Below are 16,392 nucleotides of genomic sequence, written 5' to 3' on the forward strand. Positions count from 1 at the left end.
GTGTGTAAAAATGAAAGATAAACAGGAAATATGTCAGTAACCCCACCCTGTCCCGGCCACACACAGCTGGTGTGTACAGATTCCAGCCCTAAACTCCCCTGCCCACTCCCACACTCACACACCCAGGGCAGAACACAGTCACACTTCATGTACATCATTACATAGTGTCCACTCTAAGGCCCATTCAGATTCTCCCATTCCAACCAGAGGAGATAATCCGGCATCTGAGCACCAGGCTTCAGAGGGCAGGATCTGGGTTCATTCCACAGACGAAGGACAGTGGAAATCTAATGAAGAAGAAACTTATAGGGGGAATGATTGTGTTTTGTGGAGATCTCTCTAGACCCTACCCATAACCCTCTCCTCCAGCCCCCTGGACGTCTAGACCAGGGTTACCCTACCCATAACCCTCTCCTCCAGCCCCCTGGATGTCTAGACCGGGGTTACCCTACCCATAACCCTCTCCTCCAGCCCCCTGGATGTCTAGACCGGGGTTACCCTACCCATAACCCTCTCCTCCAGCCCCCTGGATGTCTAGACCGGGGTTACCCTACCCATAACCCTCTCCTCCAGCCCCCTCAGAAGTTCTTTTTTTTTACTGGAACACCTGATTTGATTAGTCAAAGGCTTAATGATTAGTTGACTGTGGGGGGGGGGGGGTGGGTGGGGGGGGGGTGGGTGGGGGGGGGGGGGGGGGGGCGAGGAGAGTGTTGGGAAAGCCTGGTTTAGATGACCAGGGCTGTTAAAGTCCCATCCCAGCTCAGCTCAGGAGTAACTAAATGGGAAAATGGGACTTTGTTCGTCCCAAAAAATGAGATCTCTACGTCTCCGTTGATGGACAGATGTGACATGTTATTCTTTCCATGAACTCACAGGCAGATCTCCCAGCATGCCTTTCTCTTTTTGGCTTGCAGACTGGAAAAAAAATGACGTGGCTCAACACTTTCCCAGCCTTTACAGCACGGGTCGAGGGGGGAAGCAAAATGTCATGTTTATTAATGTGCAGGAATAAAAAATGAATCAAACCATTTATATATTCTTTGACTAAAGTTCCAAATGGTTTCAGTAAATCAACAGGAATAGTGGTCCACTTATGGAAATACTTGATTCCATACAATATACTGTATTTATTAATAAATCACAGGATTTGGATCACTGCCTATATACATTTAAGCAATCACACAAGAGCACTGAACCCGGGAAGTCTGCTCAAACTACATACTGCTCTGACAGATGATATCTCAAAACATGACATCATCACAATCTCCTTTCCCGCTAGATTAGAGTCCTAACCCTCTGAGCAGCTGGATTAGAGTCCAAACCCTCTGAGCAGGTAGATTAGAGTCCTAACCCTCTGAGCAGCTAGATTAGAGTCCTAACCCTCTGAGCAGGTAGACTAGAGTCCTAACCCTCTGAGCAGCTGGATTAGAGTCCAAACCATCTGAGCAGCTGGATTAGAGTCCAAACCCTCTGAGCAGGTAGATTAGAGTTCTAACCCTCTGAGCAGCTGGATTAGAGTCCTAACCCTCTGAGCAGCTGGATTAGAGTCCAAACCCGCTGAGCAGCTAGATTAGAGTCCTAACCCTCTGAGCAGCTGGATTAGAGTCCTAACCGTCTGAGCAGCTGGATTAGAGTCCAAACCCTCTGAGCAGGTAGATTAGAGTCCTAACCCTCTGAGCAGCTGGATTAGAGTCCAAACCCTCTGAGCAGGTAGATTAGAGTTCTAACCCTCTGAGCAGCTGGATTAGAGTCCTAACCCTCTGAGCAGCTGGATTAGAGTCCAAACCCTCTGAGCAGGTAGATTAGAGTCCTAACCCTCTGAGCAGCTAGATTAGAGTCCTAACCCTCTGAGCAGCTAGATTAGAGTCCTAACCCTCTGAGCAGGTAGATTAGAGTCCTAACCCTCTGAGCAGCTAGATTAGAGTCCAAACCCTCTGAGCAGCTGGATTAGAGTCCTAACCCTCTGAGCAGTTAGATTAGAGTCCTAACCCTCTGAGCAGCTAGATTAGAGTCCTAACCCTCTGAGCAGGTAGATTAGAGTCCAAACCCTCTGAGCAGGTAGATTAGAGTCCTAACCCTCCGAGCAGAGAATTAATCGAAAAAAAACTCCTACTTAGAGAACATGGCTGTAAAATTAAATAACTTTAATTGAGCTACACGTGTCGCCAAATCACACATTCAAGGGAAAAGGTTAGACTGTAGGGAGGAGGAGCTGCAAAAAAACAAAGAGGAACTGGACCTTTAGTACATAGCATTGCTTTGGTTGGCATGTGGAATGACCCGTTGTTGGTGACTTCATAGATTGAGTAAACCTTTGGAATTCCATTAGCAATAACAAACAGAGAGGTCAGATAGGACCAAGTGGAGAAATACTCAAAGGCACAGAGTAGCAAGATAGCAGCTTCTCAACTAAATGCAGCGTCTTCAAATAGTGATATAATTTGAATATAACTCCATGTATTTGATTGCAATGGTGTACCTCTCTGTCAAATATGTTGGTATCCATTTGCTGATCTGTAAACTGAATCAATTTCCTAGTAAATAACACATAGTCTAATGCAGCACTGGATAATACCATCCTGGTCCTGTTCTGGTGCGCTAGTGTTGGAATAGATCAAATATGTGAAAGGACTGTGTTGGGACACAGGACTGTGTTGGGAAAACACTAGGTGCGGAGTATCACATAGGCCATTAGAGGGCCTGTAACTATTCCTCTGTACAGGGGCGGACTTAGTGATTTGGAGGACCCAGGCAGAGGTCAGTCTGAGCTTCCCCACCATCCCCCCTCCTATGGGTTTTATAGTAAAGACATGTCATTTAACTGTAAAAATGTTATTTTAATGTACCATGACCACAACCAGTCATGATGTTTTCATCTGATTGTCAAACAAATCACTTTAAAAAGTTGGTTACTTTTGCACATTCATCCCAAAATAATTCCAACATCCTTGATGACGATGGCGGCGTTATCAGGAGCACCTGTCTTTTTACTAAAGAAATTAGTTGACTGACATCATGTTTCTGTTACAATTAAACCTGCTTTTCTTATTTTTATTTTCTCTGCCCTGTTCTGAAAGCGCCTCATTGTTGCATCTGCCCCACTCTGAAAGCGCCTCATTGTTGCATCTGCCCTGGTCTGAAAGCGCCTCATTGTTGCATCTGCCCTGGTCTGAAAGCGCCTCATTGTTGCATCTGCCCTGGTCTGAAAGCGCCTCATTGTTGCATCTACCCCACTCTGAAAGCGCCTCATTGTTGCATCTGCCCCGCTCTGAAAGTGCCTCATTGTTGCATCTGCCCTGGTCTGAAAGCGCCTCATTGTTGCATCTGCCCTGGTCTGAAAAATCCTCATTCTTGCATCTGCACCGGTCTGTATCACTGGGCCATTAGAGGACCTAGTCCTCTGTATCACTGGGCCATTAGAGGACCTAGTCCTCTGTATCACTGGGCCATTAGAGGACCTAGTCCTCTGTATCACTGGGCCATTAGAGAACCTAGTCCTCTGTATCACTGGACCATTGGGGAGCCGACAGACATGACCAAGTAATCATCCCCTGCTGTCAGAGAGAGCTCCTTATTTATCGTCCTGTGTAAACACTTCACTGTGCCTCGATTAATGACGTCCATCGGGGCCTCAGAGAGAGAGCACATCGCTCTGTTTATGATCCGCTCACACCGTGTGGCCCTTGGCAGCCGTTCAACACATCGTGTGCCTAAGGGGGAAACGGGGGGTTTGGGTTCGGGGTGGTGGGGGGGGGGGGGGTGATACTCCCTCCTGACTGGTCACCGAGGCTTTCAGACTGACTTTCTCACACTTTGGGGTGTGACTCTGTGTTAGGTTGAAGATTGTTGAGTCACATCATCTGATTCCCTCTAATGATGTAATAAAGGATCTGTAGGCCATGTGGTCCTTCTGTACTGAGGTATAAGGCAGGGCTTCCTTCTGTACTGGGGTATAAGGCAGGGCTTCCTTCTGTACTGGGGTATAAGGCAGGGCTTCATTCTGTACTGAGGTATAAGGCAGGGCTTCCTTCTGTACTGGGGTATAAGGCAGGGCTTCCTTCTGTACTGGGGTATAAGGCAGGGCTTCCTTCTGTACTGGGGTATTAGGCAGGGCTTCCTTCTGTACTGGGGTATAGGGCAGAGTTTCCTTCTGTACTGGGGTATAAGGCAGGATTTCCTTCTGTACTGGGGTATAGGGCAGAGTTTCCTTCTGTACTGGGGTATAGGACAGAGTTTCCTTCTGTACTGGGGTATAGGGCAGAGTTTCCTTCTGTACTGGGGTATAGGGCAGAGTTTCCTTCTGTACTGGGGTATAGGGCAGAGTTTCCTTCTGCACTGGGGTATAAGGCAGGGTTTCCTTCTGTACTGGGGTATATGGCAGGGCTTCCTTCTGTACTGGGGTATAAGGCAGAGTTTCCCTCTGTTTGGTTGAGGCAAATTCCTACTTGGTTGTGGTTAAGGCTGGGTCTGGGGTACGAAAATGTTTTCATTCATCTGGAGCATGGCAAGACATATCTGAAGGCTTTAGGTCATGGACGGCACATTTAGCTAGGTCACGGACGGCAGATTTAGCTAGGTCATGGACAACACATTTAGCTAGGTCACGGACGGCACATTTAGCTAGGTCACGGACAACACATTTAATTAGGTCACGGACAACACATTTAGCTAGGTCATGGACAACACATTTAGCTAGGTCACGGACGGCACATTTAGCTAGGTCATGGACAACACATTTAGCTAGGTCACGGACGGCACATCTAGCTCGGTCACAGACAACACATTTAGCTAGGTCACGGACAACACATTTAGCTAGGTCACAGACAACACATTTAGCTAGGTCACGGACAACACATTTAGCTAGGTCACAGACGGCACATTTAGCTAGGTCACGGACAACACATTTAGCTAGGTCACAGACGGCACATAAAAGGCCTTGGGAACCACCAGTATAACAGACTTAAGCTCTAGCAATATCGTCAACAAGGCCAAGCTTTGGATCACCAGGCCAAAGGCATTACAGAAGAGAGAGACAAGGAGGCAAAAAGGTGCACGATAACATTAAAATCACAAAACGTGAATTCATCACCATAGAAATCAGCTATAGAAAATCAAGCAAGGAATTTCTCATTCCTGGTTCTCTCCCCTATTCCCAACTTCCGGTTAACCTCAGACCTTGACAGTGGGTCTGGTTCTTTGGCAGGGAAACACTTTGCAGCAAAGGTGGGACGTCAAGCAGACATTATGGTCGGCAGCTGCGCAGTGAGGACTACAGTACGCTGAGCCCCATGCCTGGAGTGAGTAATATAGAAACAGGGACATAGTAATAAGAATAACCATAGAAAAATCCTGCAGTAGTAGCAACAAATTTGGTGTGAAAAACACTTCTCCAAATACTGGACAAGCTAGGTAAAAAAAGAATGAAGGGTGAAGTCTCTCAGTCTGCTACTTAGTTTATAGTACATCCTGTGTTTGTTCAAGCAGTTCATCAGGTCTCACAACATCAGAGGGCCAGGAATGACATACAGAGGGAGAAACACAACACTTTTCCGTCGTTGTAGTCGTCTCCAAGTTGTCGTTCGTTCCCGTGTTTCCCGAGTTGATATAAAGTAATTCCATCTCTGGACCCTGTCGTTTTGCTTTGAAAAGCGGTGGTCAATTCAAACTGTGAGTCTAAACCGTCCAGAATGGGGACCAACCCCAACCCCTCTCTTCTCTAACTTTCTTCTTTCCTCGTCCTTCTTCCGTTTCTTCCTTCCTCTCCCTCTCTTATGTTCCAGTTGGACAACCTAGGGGGTTTTTGGCTTACATCTGTTCATACAGCAGCATTCCACTGAAGATGGTGAGAGGTTCTACAGAGTGGGCCAGCTTGCCCATGACCAGGTCAATGCAGACTGTGTCTCCTGCCTGGAGGGGCAGGATGATGTTGAACACGGCCAGGGAGCCGGGGGTGACCTTGGCCTCGGCTACCGGCTTGTTCTCCAGTCCCTCTGGCTGGTATCCCCCGGAGTCCACACGGGCCATGCCGTAGTTGGACTTGGACAGCACCGCCTCAATCTTCTCGTTCTTGTGGCCAGTCAGGATTGCGCTGAAGAAGTAGCGGCCATCAACGGGCGCCGTGAAGATGCCTGGGCAACACAGAGACAGAGATAGTGAGGTTAGCATTAGCTTAGCATACTCACTGATGTTGTACACAGCAATATAGCAAACAGTTGCCTGTTTAGGTTTATGGCTTGGTTTGACAGTTGGCTCATTGTACATTAACTAAAACAATGATGTAACTAACTGATGTACTCTGGGATTATAAATACCCTTCACATGTAGATTGAACTCACAGTATTTGTATTTGTATTTATTATGGCTCCCCATTAGTTCCTGCCAAGGCAGCAGCTACTCTTCCTGGGGTTTATAATGCATTCCTAATAGTTCCTGCCAAGGCAGCAGCTACTCTTCCTGGGGTTTATTATGGATCCCCATTAGTTCCTGCCAAGGCAGCAGTTACTCTTCCTGGGGTTTATTATGCATTCCTATTAGTTCCTGCCAAGGCAGCAGCTACTCTTCCTGGGGTTTATTATGCATTCCTATTAGTTCCTGCCAAGGCAACAGCTATTCTTCCTGGGGTTTATTATGGATCGCCATTAGTTCCTGCCAAGGCAGCAGCTACTCTTCCTGGGGTTTATTATGGATCGCCATTAGTTCCTGCCAAGGCAGCAGCTACTCTTCCTGGGGTTTATTATGCATTCCTATTAGTTCCTGCCAAGGCAGCAGCTACTCTTCCTGGGGATTATTATGCATTCCTATTAGTTCCTGCCAAGGCAACAGCTATTCTTCCTGGGGTTTATTATGGATCGCCATTAGTTCCTGCCAAGGCAGCATGTCACGCCCTGGCCTTAGTATTCTTTGTTTTCTTTATTATTTTAGTTAGGTCAGGGTGTGACATGGGGTATGTTTGTGTTTTTGTCTTGTCTTGGGTGGTTGTAGTGTCTAGGGGGATTTGTTAGAGTGTATGGGTTTGTGTTGAGTGAATGTTTCTAGGGAAGTCTATGGTTGAGTGTATGTGTCTAGTTATGTCTATGGTTGCCTGAGTGGTTCTCAATCAGAGACAGATGTTTTTCATTTGTCTCTGATTGGGAGCCATATTTAAGGTGGCCATAGGCATCATGTATTTGTGGGTAATTGTCTATGTCTAAGTGTTTAGTGTCAGCACTTATGTTTGAATAGCTTCACGGTCGTCTGTTTTGTTGTTTTGTTTAGTTTGTATAGTGTTCGTTTCGTTTTCGTCTTCTTTCTTAAATAAAGAAGATGTACTTTCCACACGCTGCGCCTTGGTCATATCTCTCTCCTAAAGACGATCGTGACACAGCAGCTACTCTTCCTGGGGTTTATTATGGATCGCCATTAGTTCCTGCCAAGGCAGCAGCTACTCTTCCTGGGGTTTATTATGGATCGCCATTAGTTCCTGCCAAGGCAGCAGCTACTCTTCCTGGGGTTTATTATGCATTCCTATTAGTTCCTGCCAAGGCAGCAGCTACTCTTCCTGGGGTTTATTATGGATCCCCATTAGTTCCTGACAAGGCAGCAGCTACTCTTCCTGGGGTTTATTATGGATCGCCATTAGTTCCTGCCAAGGCAGCAGCTACTCTTCCTGGGGTTTATTATGCATTCCTATTAGTTCCTGCCAAGGCAGCAGCTACTCTTCCTGGGGTTTATTATGCATTCCTATTAGTTCCTGCCAAGGCAGCAGCTACTCTTCCTGGGGTTTATTATGGATCCCCATTAGTTCCTGCCAAGGCAGCAGTTACTCTTCCTGGGGTCCAGCAAAATTAAGGCAGTTATGTACAACTAAAAACATTACATTACACAACAGATTTCACAACACATTAAGTGTGTTCCCTCAGGCCACTACTCTATTACCACATATCTACAACACAAAATCCATGTGTATGTGTGTGGATAGTGCGTATGTTATCATGTGTGTGTGTATGCGTGTGTCTGTGCCTGTGTGTGTGTCTCTTCCCAGTACACGTTGGTATCAGTAGTATGCACTGATCATGTTCGTGAATACTTATTCAACCCGAAAACAAAACAAGTCCTATCTATTCAGTACCAGTCCGCGGGTCATAGAACTCTCCCTCGTTGACAAAGATCTTATCGAAGACGATGGTGCCAGCACTAAGCATGGGGTAGGTGAGAGCGGCAGAAAAGGACAGCTTGGGCAAAATGGCGTCGGCACCTGGCATACCTGAGGGCAAAATTACAACAACATCTCAGAGAGAGCATGGTTATTATCAACTACAGTGGGGAGAACAAGTATTTGATACACTGCCGATTTTGCAGGTTTTCCTACTTACAAAGCATGTAGAGGTCTGTCATTTTTATCATAGGTACACTTCAACTGTGAGAGACGGAATCTAAAACAAAAATCCAGAAAATCACATTGTATGATTTTTAAGTAATTAATTTGCATTTTATTGCATGACGTAAGTATTTGATCACCTACCAACCAGTAAGAATTCCGGCTCTCACAGACCTGTTAGTTTTTCTTTAAGAAGCCCTCCTGTTCTCCACTCATTACCTGTATTAACTGCACCTGTTTGAACTCGTTACCTGTATAAAAGACACCTGTCCACACACTCAATCAAACAGACTCCAACCTCTCCACAATGGCCAAGACCAGAGAGCTGTGTAAGGACATCAGGGATAAATTGTAGACCTGTACAAGGCTGGGATGGGCTACAGGACAATAGCCAAGCAGCTTGGTGAGAAGGCAACAACTGTTGGCACAATTATTAGAAAATGGAAGAAGTTCAAGATGACGGTCAATCACCCTCGGTCTGGGGCTCCATGCAAGATCTCACCTCGTGGGGCATCAATGATCATGAGGAATGTGAGGGATCAGCCCAGAACTACACAGCAGGACCTGGTCAATGACCTGAAGAGAGCTGGGACCACAGTCTCAAAGAAAACCATTAGTAACACACTACGCCGTCATGGATTAAAATCCTGCAGCGCACGCAAGGTCCCCCTGCTCAAGCCAGCGCATGTCCAGGCCCGTCTGAAGTTTGCCAATGACCATCTGGATGATCCAGAGGAGGAATGGGAGAAGGTCATGTGGTCTGATGAGACAAAAATAGAGCTTTTTGCTCTAAACTCCACTCGCCGTGTTTGGAGGAATAGAAGGATGAGTACAACCCCAAGAACACCATCCCAACCGTGAAGCATGGAGGTGGAAACATCATTCTTTGGGGATGCTTTTCTGCAAAGGGGACAGGACGACTGCACCGTATTGAGGGGAGGATGGATGGGGCCATGTATCGCGAGATCTTGACCAACAACCTCCTTCCCTCAGTAAGAGCATTGAAGATGGGTCGTGGCTGGGTCTTCCAGCATGACAACAACCCGAAACACACAGCCAGGGCAACTAAGGAGTGGCTCCGTAAGAAGCATCTCAAGGTCCTGGAGTGGCCTAGCCAGTCTCCAGACCTGAACCCAATAGAAAATCTTTGGAAGGAGCCGAAAGTCCGTATTGCCCAGCGACAGCCCCGAAACCTGAAGGATCTGGAGAAGGTCTGTATGAAGGAGTGGGCCAAAATCCCTGCTGCAGTGTGTGCAAACCTGGTCAAGAACTACAGGAAACGTATGATCTCTGTAATTGCAAACTAAGGTTTCTGTACCAAATATTCAGTTCTGCTTTTCTGATGTATCAAATACTTATGTCATGCAATAAAATGCAAATTAATTACTTAAAAATCATACAATGTGATTTTCTGGATTTTTGTTTTAGATTCCTTCTCTCACAGTTGAAGTGTACCTATGATAAAAATTACAGACCTCTACATGCTTTGTAAGTAGGAAAACCTGCAAAATTGTCAGTGTATCAAATACTTGTTCTCCCCACTGTATATATGATATTTCATTGTTCTGACATGAGGAAATCCATTTTCCTGGTTCAATACAGACAACATGGCAAAGTAAACAACGTGTAAGGAACATAGCAAGAGAGTCTTTTGTTCAAGACGGTTACAGCCCTCTAATCTACACCGAATAAAAATATTAACGTAATATGCAACAATTTCGAAGATTTCACGGAGTTACAGTTCCTCTAAGGAAATCAGTCAATTAATATAAATTCATTAGGCCCTAATCTATGGATTTCACATGACTAGGAATACAGATATGCATCTGTTGGTGACAAGATACCTTAAAAAGCAGTGGATCAGAAAACTAGTCAGTATCTGGTGTGACCACCATTTGCCTCATGCAGCGCGACACATCTCTTTCGCATCGAGTTGATCAAGCTGTTGATTGTGGCCCGTGGAATGTTTTCAAACTCCTCTTTAATAGCTGTGCGAAGATGCTGTATATTTGAGAGAACGGAACACGATGTCGTACACATCGATCCAGAGCATCCCAAACGTGCTCAATGGGTGACATGTCTGGTGAGTATGCAGGTCATGGAAGAACTGGGACATATTCTGCTTCCAGGAATTGTGTACAGATCCTTGCGACATGCGTCCATATATTACGCTGAAACATGAGGTGATGGCGGCAGATGAATGACATGACAATGGGCATCAGGATATCGTCACGGTATCTCTGTGCATTCAAATTGCCATCAATAAAATGCAGTAGTGTTCGTTATCTGTAGCTTATGCCTGCCCATACCATAACCCCACCGCCACTCTGCTCACAACGTTGACATTAGCAAGCCTCTCGCCCACACAACTCCATACACGCTGTCTGCCATCTGCCCGGTACAGTTGAAACCGGGATTCATCTGTGAATGCCAGTGGCCATCGTTATCCCCAGCACAAGGTGCACCTGTGTAATGATCATGCTGTTTAATCAGCTTCTTGATATGCCACATATCTCAGGTGGTTGGATTATCTTGGCACAGGAGAAATGCTCACTAACATGGATCTAATCAAATTTGTTGACAAAATTTGAGAGAAATACGTTTTGTGTGTATGCAAAATATCGGGGATCTTTTATTTCATCTCATGAAACATGGGACCAACACTTCACATGTTGTGTTTATACAGCATTTTTGTTCAGTATATTTCAGATGCAGTTGCCTTCATGATGGGAATGTTACAGAGCGGTTATGTAAAACAAAAAGGGATCAACAACTCTAGCTTCACATGAAAACACACACACAGACGGGACAAAAAAGGGACACACACAGATATGCACACCACACACAGATAGACACACAGACACATGCACACACACACTTATAGCCACACTATGTATCTCACAATCACCATATGTAACACTCAAGCTGACCCAGGAAGCACTATGTGCACATTTCCTGGCTGCCTCTGAGGATTCATGTTCTCATTGGCCCAATGCTTACCTCTTACCTATACAGTGATCCTCACACACACTCACACAGAACTCCATTCACCCTGACTTTTAATGACCATCAGCAATACTCATGTTATGTAATGACATGTGGCACACAGCACTGTTGAGTGCATTAGCACATTGCTAACATGTCGGACTCAAATGCAAATAATGAAACATGAACATACCTTGTTCACCTTTGAGGCCTGCAGTGAAAAAAAAGGAGAGGAAGAGACGAGTCAGACTGACTCAAACCATTCAGTCAAACATCAACATATAAAAAACACATTTCCTGAGGCATAAAGACTGATTTATAAAGGGCTTGTATGGTTCCTGTTAACCTGGTGATCCTCTGGGCCCGTTCTCTCCCTGCCTGCCCGGGGGTCCGTCCCTGCCTTGGGGCCCCTCAGCGCCAGGCAGCCCTTGGAACCCTCTCTCCCCAGAGGGACCTGGAGGACCTGGCAGGCCTAGGGTGGTGGGAGGCAATGACAACAATTTTAATAACATCATATTCCTTTTTTTTTTATTAACATTTCAATAGTTGAATAATCAATACACGTTACAATTGAAATATTACGTATTTATTTAAGTTATTTAAGGCATTTAATAATTGAAGTAACTTTAATAATTGACATTATATTTAACTGAAATAATCAAAGTTGACCCAAAGACGGCCTGTTAAGGAACATAGAAACCATTCCAGACAAAACCACTGTAACGATACAGTGGAGGAGTTTTCTCATTCAGATATGTCATTGAATGAGGTATTACGAAATTATAATTCATTGTTCCCTCCAGACACAGAAGCATCAGATTATTTGAACACTGAGACGTGTGTTATGAAAGACTGCATGACAGACAGACACACTAATAGCAGGCCACCATTTAACGTGAGACTCACATATTACACAAATAGACACACTGTTAGTTTTCATTAGTGGATTATGAATGTTTTAGTAATCATCAGTCTGTTTCTTGGTGTTGTTCGACGGGCCTTTGTGTTTATTGTAGCTGACACCGTTCTGTTTGTTGACACTTGGGTGCACATGTGCTACTTGAGACTTTAAACCAGTGTTCATTGTGTCCTTATACCCACTGGATGTGCTGTCTCGTAGACTGGTCAAGTATAGTCAGGACAAGGTTAGTCTAGCGTTTAAGACACATTATGGTTTTAGTTCAGTTTTACCAAAAGTTTTGTACCATTCAAACCTCTAACCAACTGCACACCTACAAAGCAGAACATGTGAGAGAGAGAGAGGATAAGTTTAATCAAAAATATAAATATATAATTGTCAACATGAACTCAGAAAATACTCTGTGTCAATGTAAATCCTCTCTAAATGAACATGCTCTATATTTTCAAACCGTGCATTAGTTAATTTCTGTAGTTACTGATCTAGATCAGGGCTCTCCAACCCTGTTCCTGGAGAGCTAGGTTTTCACTCCAACCCTAATCAAGTGCCCTGGTTGAATCAACTGGTTGAATCAATGTTGTTGTCATGTAATTTCAAACAAGAAAATCAATGTGGAAAACTGATTGGATAAAAAAAAGTTATCAACCCAAGGGCATTTCATGTTTTTCACCAACATTTTTATCTAAATCCAATGACATCGTGAATTGTTTTATTTGATTTAACATTGAATTCCTGTTAAATGACAACTCAACCAAAGGTAAATCAAAACCAGACGTTGAACTGACGTCTGTGCCCACTGGGTTGATTCTAATAACTAGCTGGTTGATAAGCTGAACCAGGTTAGTTCCACCTGGGGTTGGAGTGTAAACCTACAGGAGGGTATCTCTCCAGGAACAGGGTTGGAGAGCCCTGGTTTAAACCTATAGGAGGGTATCTCTCCAGGAACAGGGTTGGAGAGCCCTGGTTTAAACCTATAGGAGGGTATCTCTCCAGGAACAGGGTTGGAGAGCCCTGGTTTAAACCTACAGGAGGGTAGCTCTCCAGGAACAGGGTTGGAGAGCCCTGGTTGAAACCTAGAGGAAGGTATCTCTCCAGGAACAGGGTTGGAGAGCCCTGGTTTAAACCTAGAGGAGGGTATCTCTCCAGGAACAGGGTTGGAGAGCCCTGGTTTAAACCTACAGGAGGGTATCTCTCCAGGAACAGGGTTGGAGAGCCCTGGTTTAAACCTACAGGAGGGTAGCTCTCCAGGAACAGGGTTGGAGAGCCCTGGTTTAAACCTAGAGGAGTGTATCTCTCCAGGAACAGGGTTGGAGAGCCCTGGTTTAAACCTACAGGAGGGTATCTCTCCAGGAACAGGGTTGGAGAGCCCCGGTCTAGACCATCATCTCTCTAAAAGGAATACAGTGTCAAGTCAACACACTCACCGGTCAGGTCCTGTTCCGAAAGATTCTGGAACTCCGTGAGGATGTGACTGACGGACGAGTTGAGGTTCTTGACCTTCCCGTGGATCCCGTCCAGCTGAGTGGTCTGGATGCTCTCAATGATCCCTCCATGGGAAATGACCGTGGCGTTCAGACCATTCACACAGTTCCACAGGCCCGACATGTGCTTGTTCAGCCCCTCCTTGATCCTCTGGAGCGAGTCTGAGACACCGTCCAGCCGTCCGCACACGCCCTCCATCTTGGACAGCCTCTTCTCCAGGCCGTCGCCAGATCGCTTGCAGTCTCCCACCTCCACCACTAGGGTGCTCTCGAAGCGTCGCACGTCGCGATCCACCCCGTCAAGGCGGTCGCGGCTCTGCTCGATGTGCTCAGTCACCTCCTGCTGTATCTTGTCCAGCTCAGAGATGATCTTGTCCTTGGTGTTGCCCAGATCCGTGATGACACTGCCGTGTTTCTGCACTGTGTGCTCTAGGCCCCTCAGCGTGTCGTTGATGGAGCTAAAGGTCAGGATGACCTCGGACAGCTCGCCCTGCAGGGACTTGAGGTGGCCGTTGTTGGACGTGCCTCCGATCACACTGTGGCCGTCCAGGGGCTTCTCAGGTTCATCCAGGCCTCGTCCTCCAGTGCCACCTCCTGTTGTTGGGGTCTCCATGTGGATCTTACACTGGTCGCTACACTTCCCCACCTCCTCCCGGAGTTTCCCCACCTCTTCCTGTAGGGTGGAGCACACCTGGGAGCAAAAGCTTTGGTCGGAATCTACCCGGTTCCGGATGGCGTCGATGTCCTTCTCCCAGCGGTTCAGGGTGTGGTTCTTCAGCTTCTTGAACTCGTCTTCCACTCTTCCACAGATGTCGCAGTCATCCATGCCGCGCCCAAGCGTCTCAACTTCTGTGACGATGCGGTTGAAGTGCTCGCCGTTGTCTCCGGTCAAGGCTTTGATCTTGCGGATGTCGTGGCTGAGGTCCAGCACCTTGTCCATGAGGGAGTCGCCCGAGACGGACAGGTCCTTGATCCGCGTGTCAAAGCGTCGGATCTCGTCCTCATTGGCCACCACCCTCCAGGTGATAGACTTCACAGAGTCTCCATCATAATCGTTTCCTCTGTCCCCTCCAGCTCCTCCCCATCCTTCTCCGGTTCCCCCTGTTCCTCCATCTCTCCTTCCTTCAGTTCCTGTTCCTCCTGTATCTCCCCTTCCTCCTTCCCCTGCTCCACCTTCAGCTCCTCTCCCTCCCATTCCCCCTGTTCCTCCGGTTCCTCTACTTCCTCCTCCATCTTCTCTTCCACCTCCTCCAACTCCTCCTCCTCCTCCTCCAGCTCCTCCTCCTGTTCCTCCACAGCCACAGTCAGTCAGACTCTTGTCTAGTAGCGCCGTGGAGTTCTCCAGGCGGGTCAGCTTCTTGTCGTGGTCCGACACGAGGTCCTTTACAATGCCCACGTCTAGCTCTATGTCGCCGATGCGGTATCCCTGGTCGTCGAAACGGTCCAGGAACACGGTCCGGAGGTCGCCCAGCTCACGGTTGAAGTAGTCCTTCAGGTCTTTCTCTGTCTCCTCTGTGTGCTGCATTGTGCTGTTCACCCACCTCTCAATGTCCCTTAGACGACCGTCCAGCCTGTCCTCTATCACCCTGGGTAACCCGCCGCCACCTCCAGGGCCAAAGCCACCACCTCCAGGGCCAAAGCCACCTCCACCTTCAGGGAAACCTCCACCTCCATTACTACCACCGCCACTGCCCAGCTCCTTATCCAGGCGGTTCTGGATGACATCGTAGTTCTCTGATATGGAGCTTATCTTTCTTTCAGCATCTGTGACCCTGTACTTGAGATCGGTGACAGAGTCGCAGCAGCCCTGGGAGCGTGTCACCTCGCGGCGTAGGCCGTCCAGGCTCTGGCGATATCGTCCATCCACGGCGTTCAGCTGCTTCTCCAGCGCACGGATCCGCTCCCTGTCCTCCTGCTGCTGTCTCCGCAGGTCCTCCACCCCCGACTGGCAGGAGGAGCAGGACAGAGACACCCTTCTCTCCAGCTCCCTCAGGATCTCCTCTTTCAGCGTGTTGAGCTTCCCGCCGCTAATCCCACCGGTGCCTCCAGAGGAGTCGCCAGTGCCACCGCCAAGATCATTCCCACCGCCGCCATTCCCGTTGACCAGGTGGTTGTTGATGCTGACCAAGGTCTTGTCGTGAGCCTGTGTCCGGTTGTCCAGCTGGTCTAGTTTGGTCTGGATGCTGTGGATGGTGTCCTTAATCTCCGGCTGGGCCGCATCCGCTGGGGCCTTGGTGCCACCCCCACTGAAGCCCGGTTTGCGCATCTCCTCCTGGAAGCGTTCGTTCATGCCCCTCAGGGTGGACTGCAGGTCCTGGAGGTCCTTGGTTAGGCTCTGGATCTTGTCCTCCAGCTGCCGCGTCTTGTCGCTGTCGCCTCGCCCTGGAACACAAACAGAATATTATTATACTTATATTATAAGAGGATGATAGCTCCCATGAAACATGGAGAAGACAAGGACTGAAGAGGAGGAAGAAGAAGAGGGAGAGCAGGAACATAAACATCCACCCACCGTCTCCTCCACTCTGTCCTCTGTGACCTGTGTCGGTTCCGATCTGTCCCGGTCGGGACGGTTTGGGTCTGGCTGTAGCGATCTGGGTCCCCGACCCTCCGCTCGGCCCTTCGCTACAGTCATCTCCGGTGTAACCATG

At 47.4% G+C, this 16,392-nt stretch overlaps 1 protein-coding gene across 2 annotated transcripts in view; it reads right to left on the minus strand.

Annotated features, from left to right (window-relative positions):
- Positions 1-1,086: 1,086 nt before the first annotated feature.
- Positions 1,087-16,392, minus strand: part of LOC139563418 (EMILIN-1-A-like) — a 94,902-nt gene continuing 79,596 nt past the window's right edge. The window contains exons 3-9 of one of the 2 annotated variants that reach the window (XM_071382071.1): positions 16,254-16,392; positions 13,685-16,123; positions 12,547-12,573; positions 11,688-11,813; positions 11,535-11,552; positions 8,108-8,242; positions 1,087-6,128 (exon numbers count right to left, since the gene is read on the minus strand). The exon at positions 16,254-16,392 is cut by the window's right edge and continues 73 nt beyond it. In XM_071382071.1, coding sequence (XP_071238172.1) covers positions 5,806-6,128; positions 8,108-8,242; positions 11,535-11,552; positions 11,688-11,813; positions 12,547-12,573; positions 13,685-16,123; positions 16,254-16,392 — 3,207 coding nt within the window. In that variant the 3' untranslated portion in view covers positions 1,087-5,805. The remainder of the gene's footprint in view (positions 6,129-8,107; positions 8,243-11,534; positions 11,553-11,687; positions 11,814-12,546; positions 12,574-13,684; positions 16,124-16,253) is intronic. The other variant, XM_071382072.1, reaches the window with a different exon arrangement.

This window comes from Salvelinus alpinus, chromosome 34 (genome assembly GCF_045679555.1).
Source record: "Salvelinus alpinus chromosome 34, SLU_Salpinus.1, whole genome shotgun sequence".
Lineage (NCBI taxonomy): Eukaryota > Metazoa > Chordata > Actinopteri > Salmoniformes > Salmonidae > Salvelinus > Salvelinus alpinus.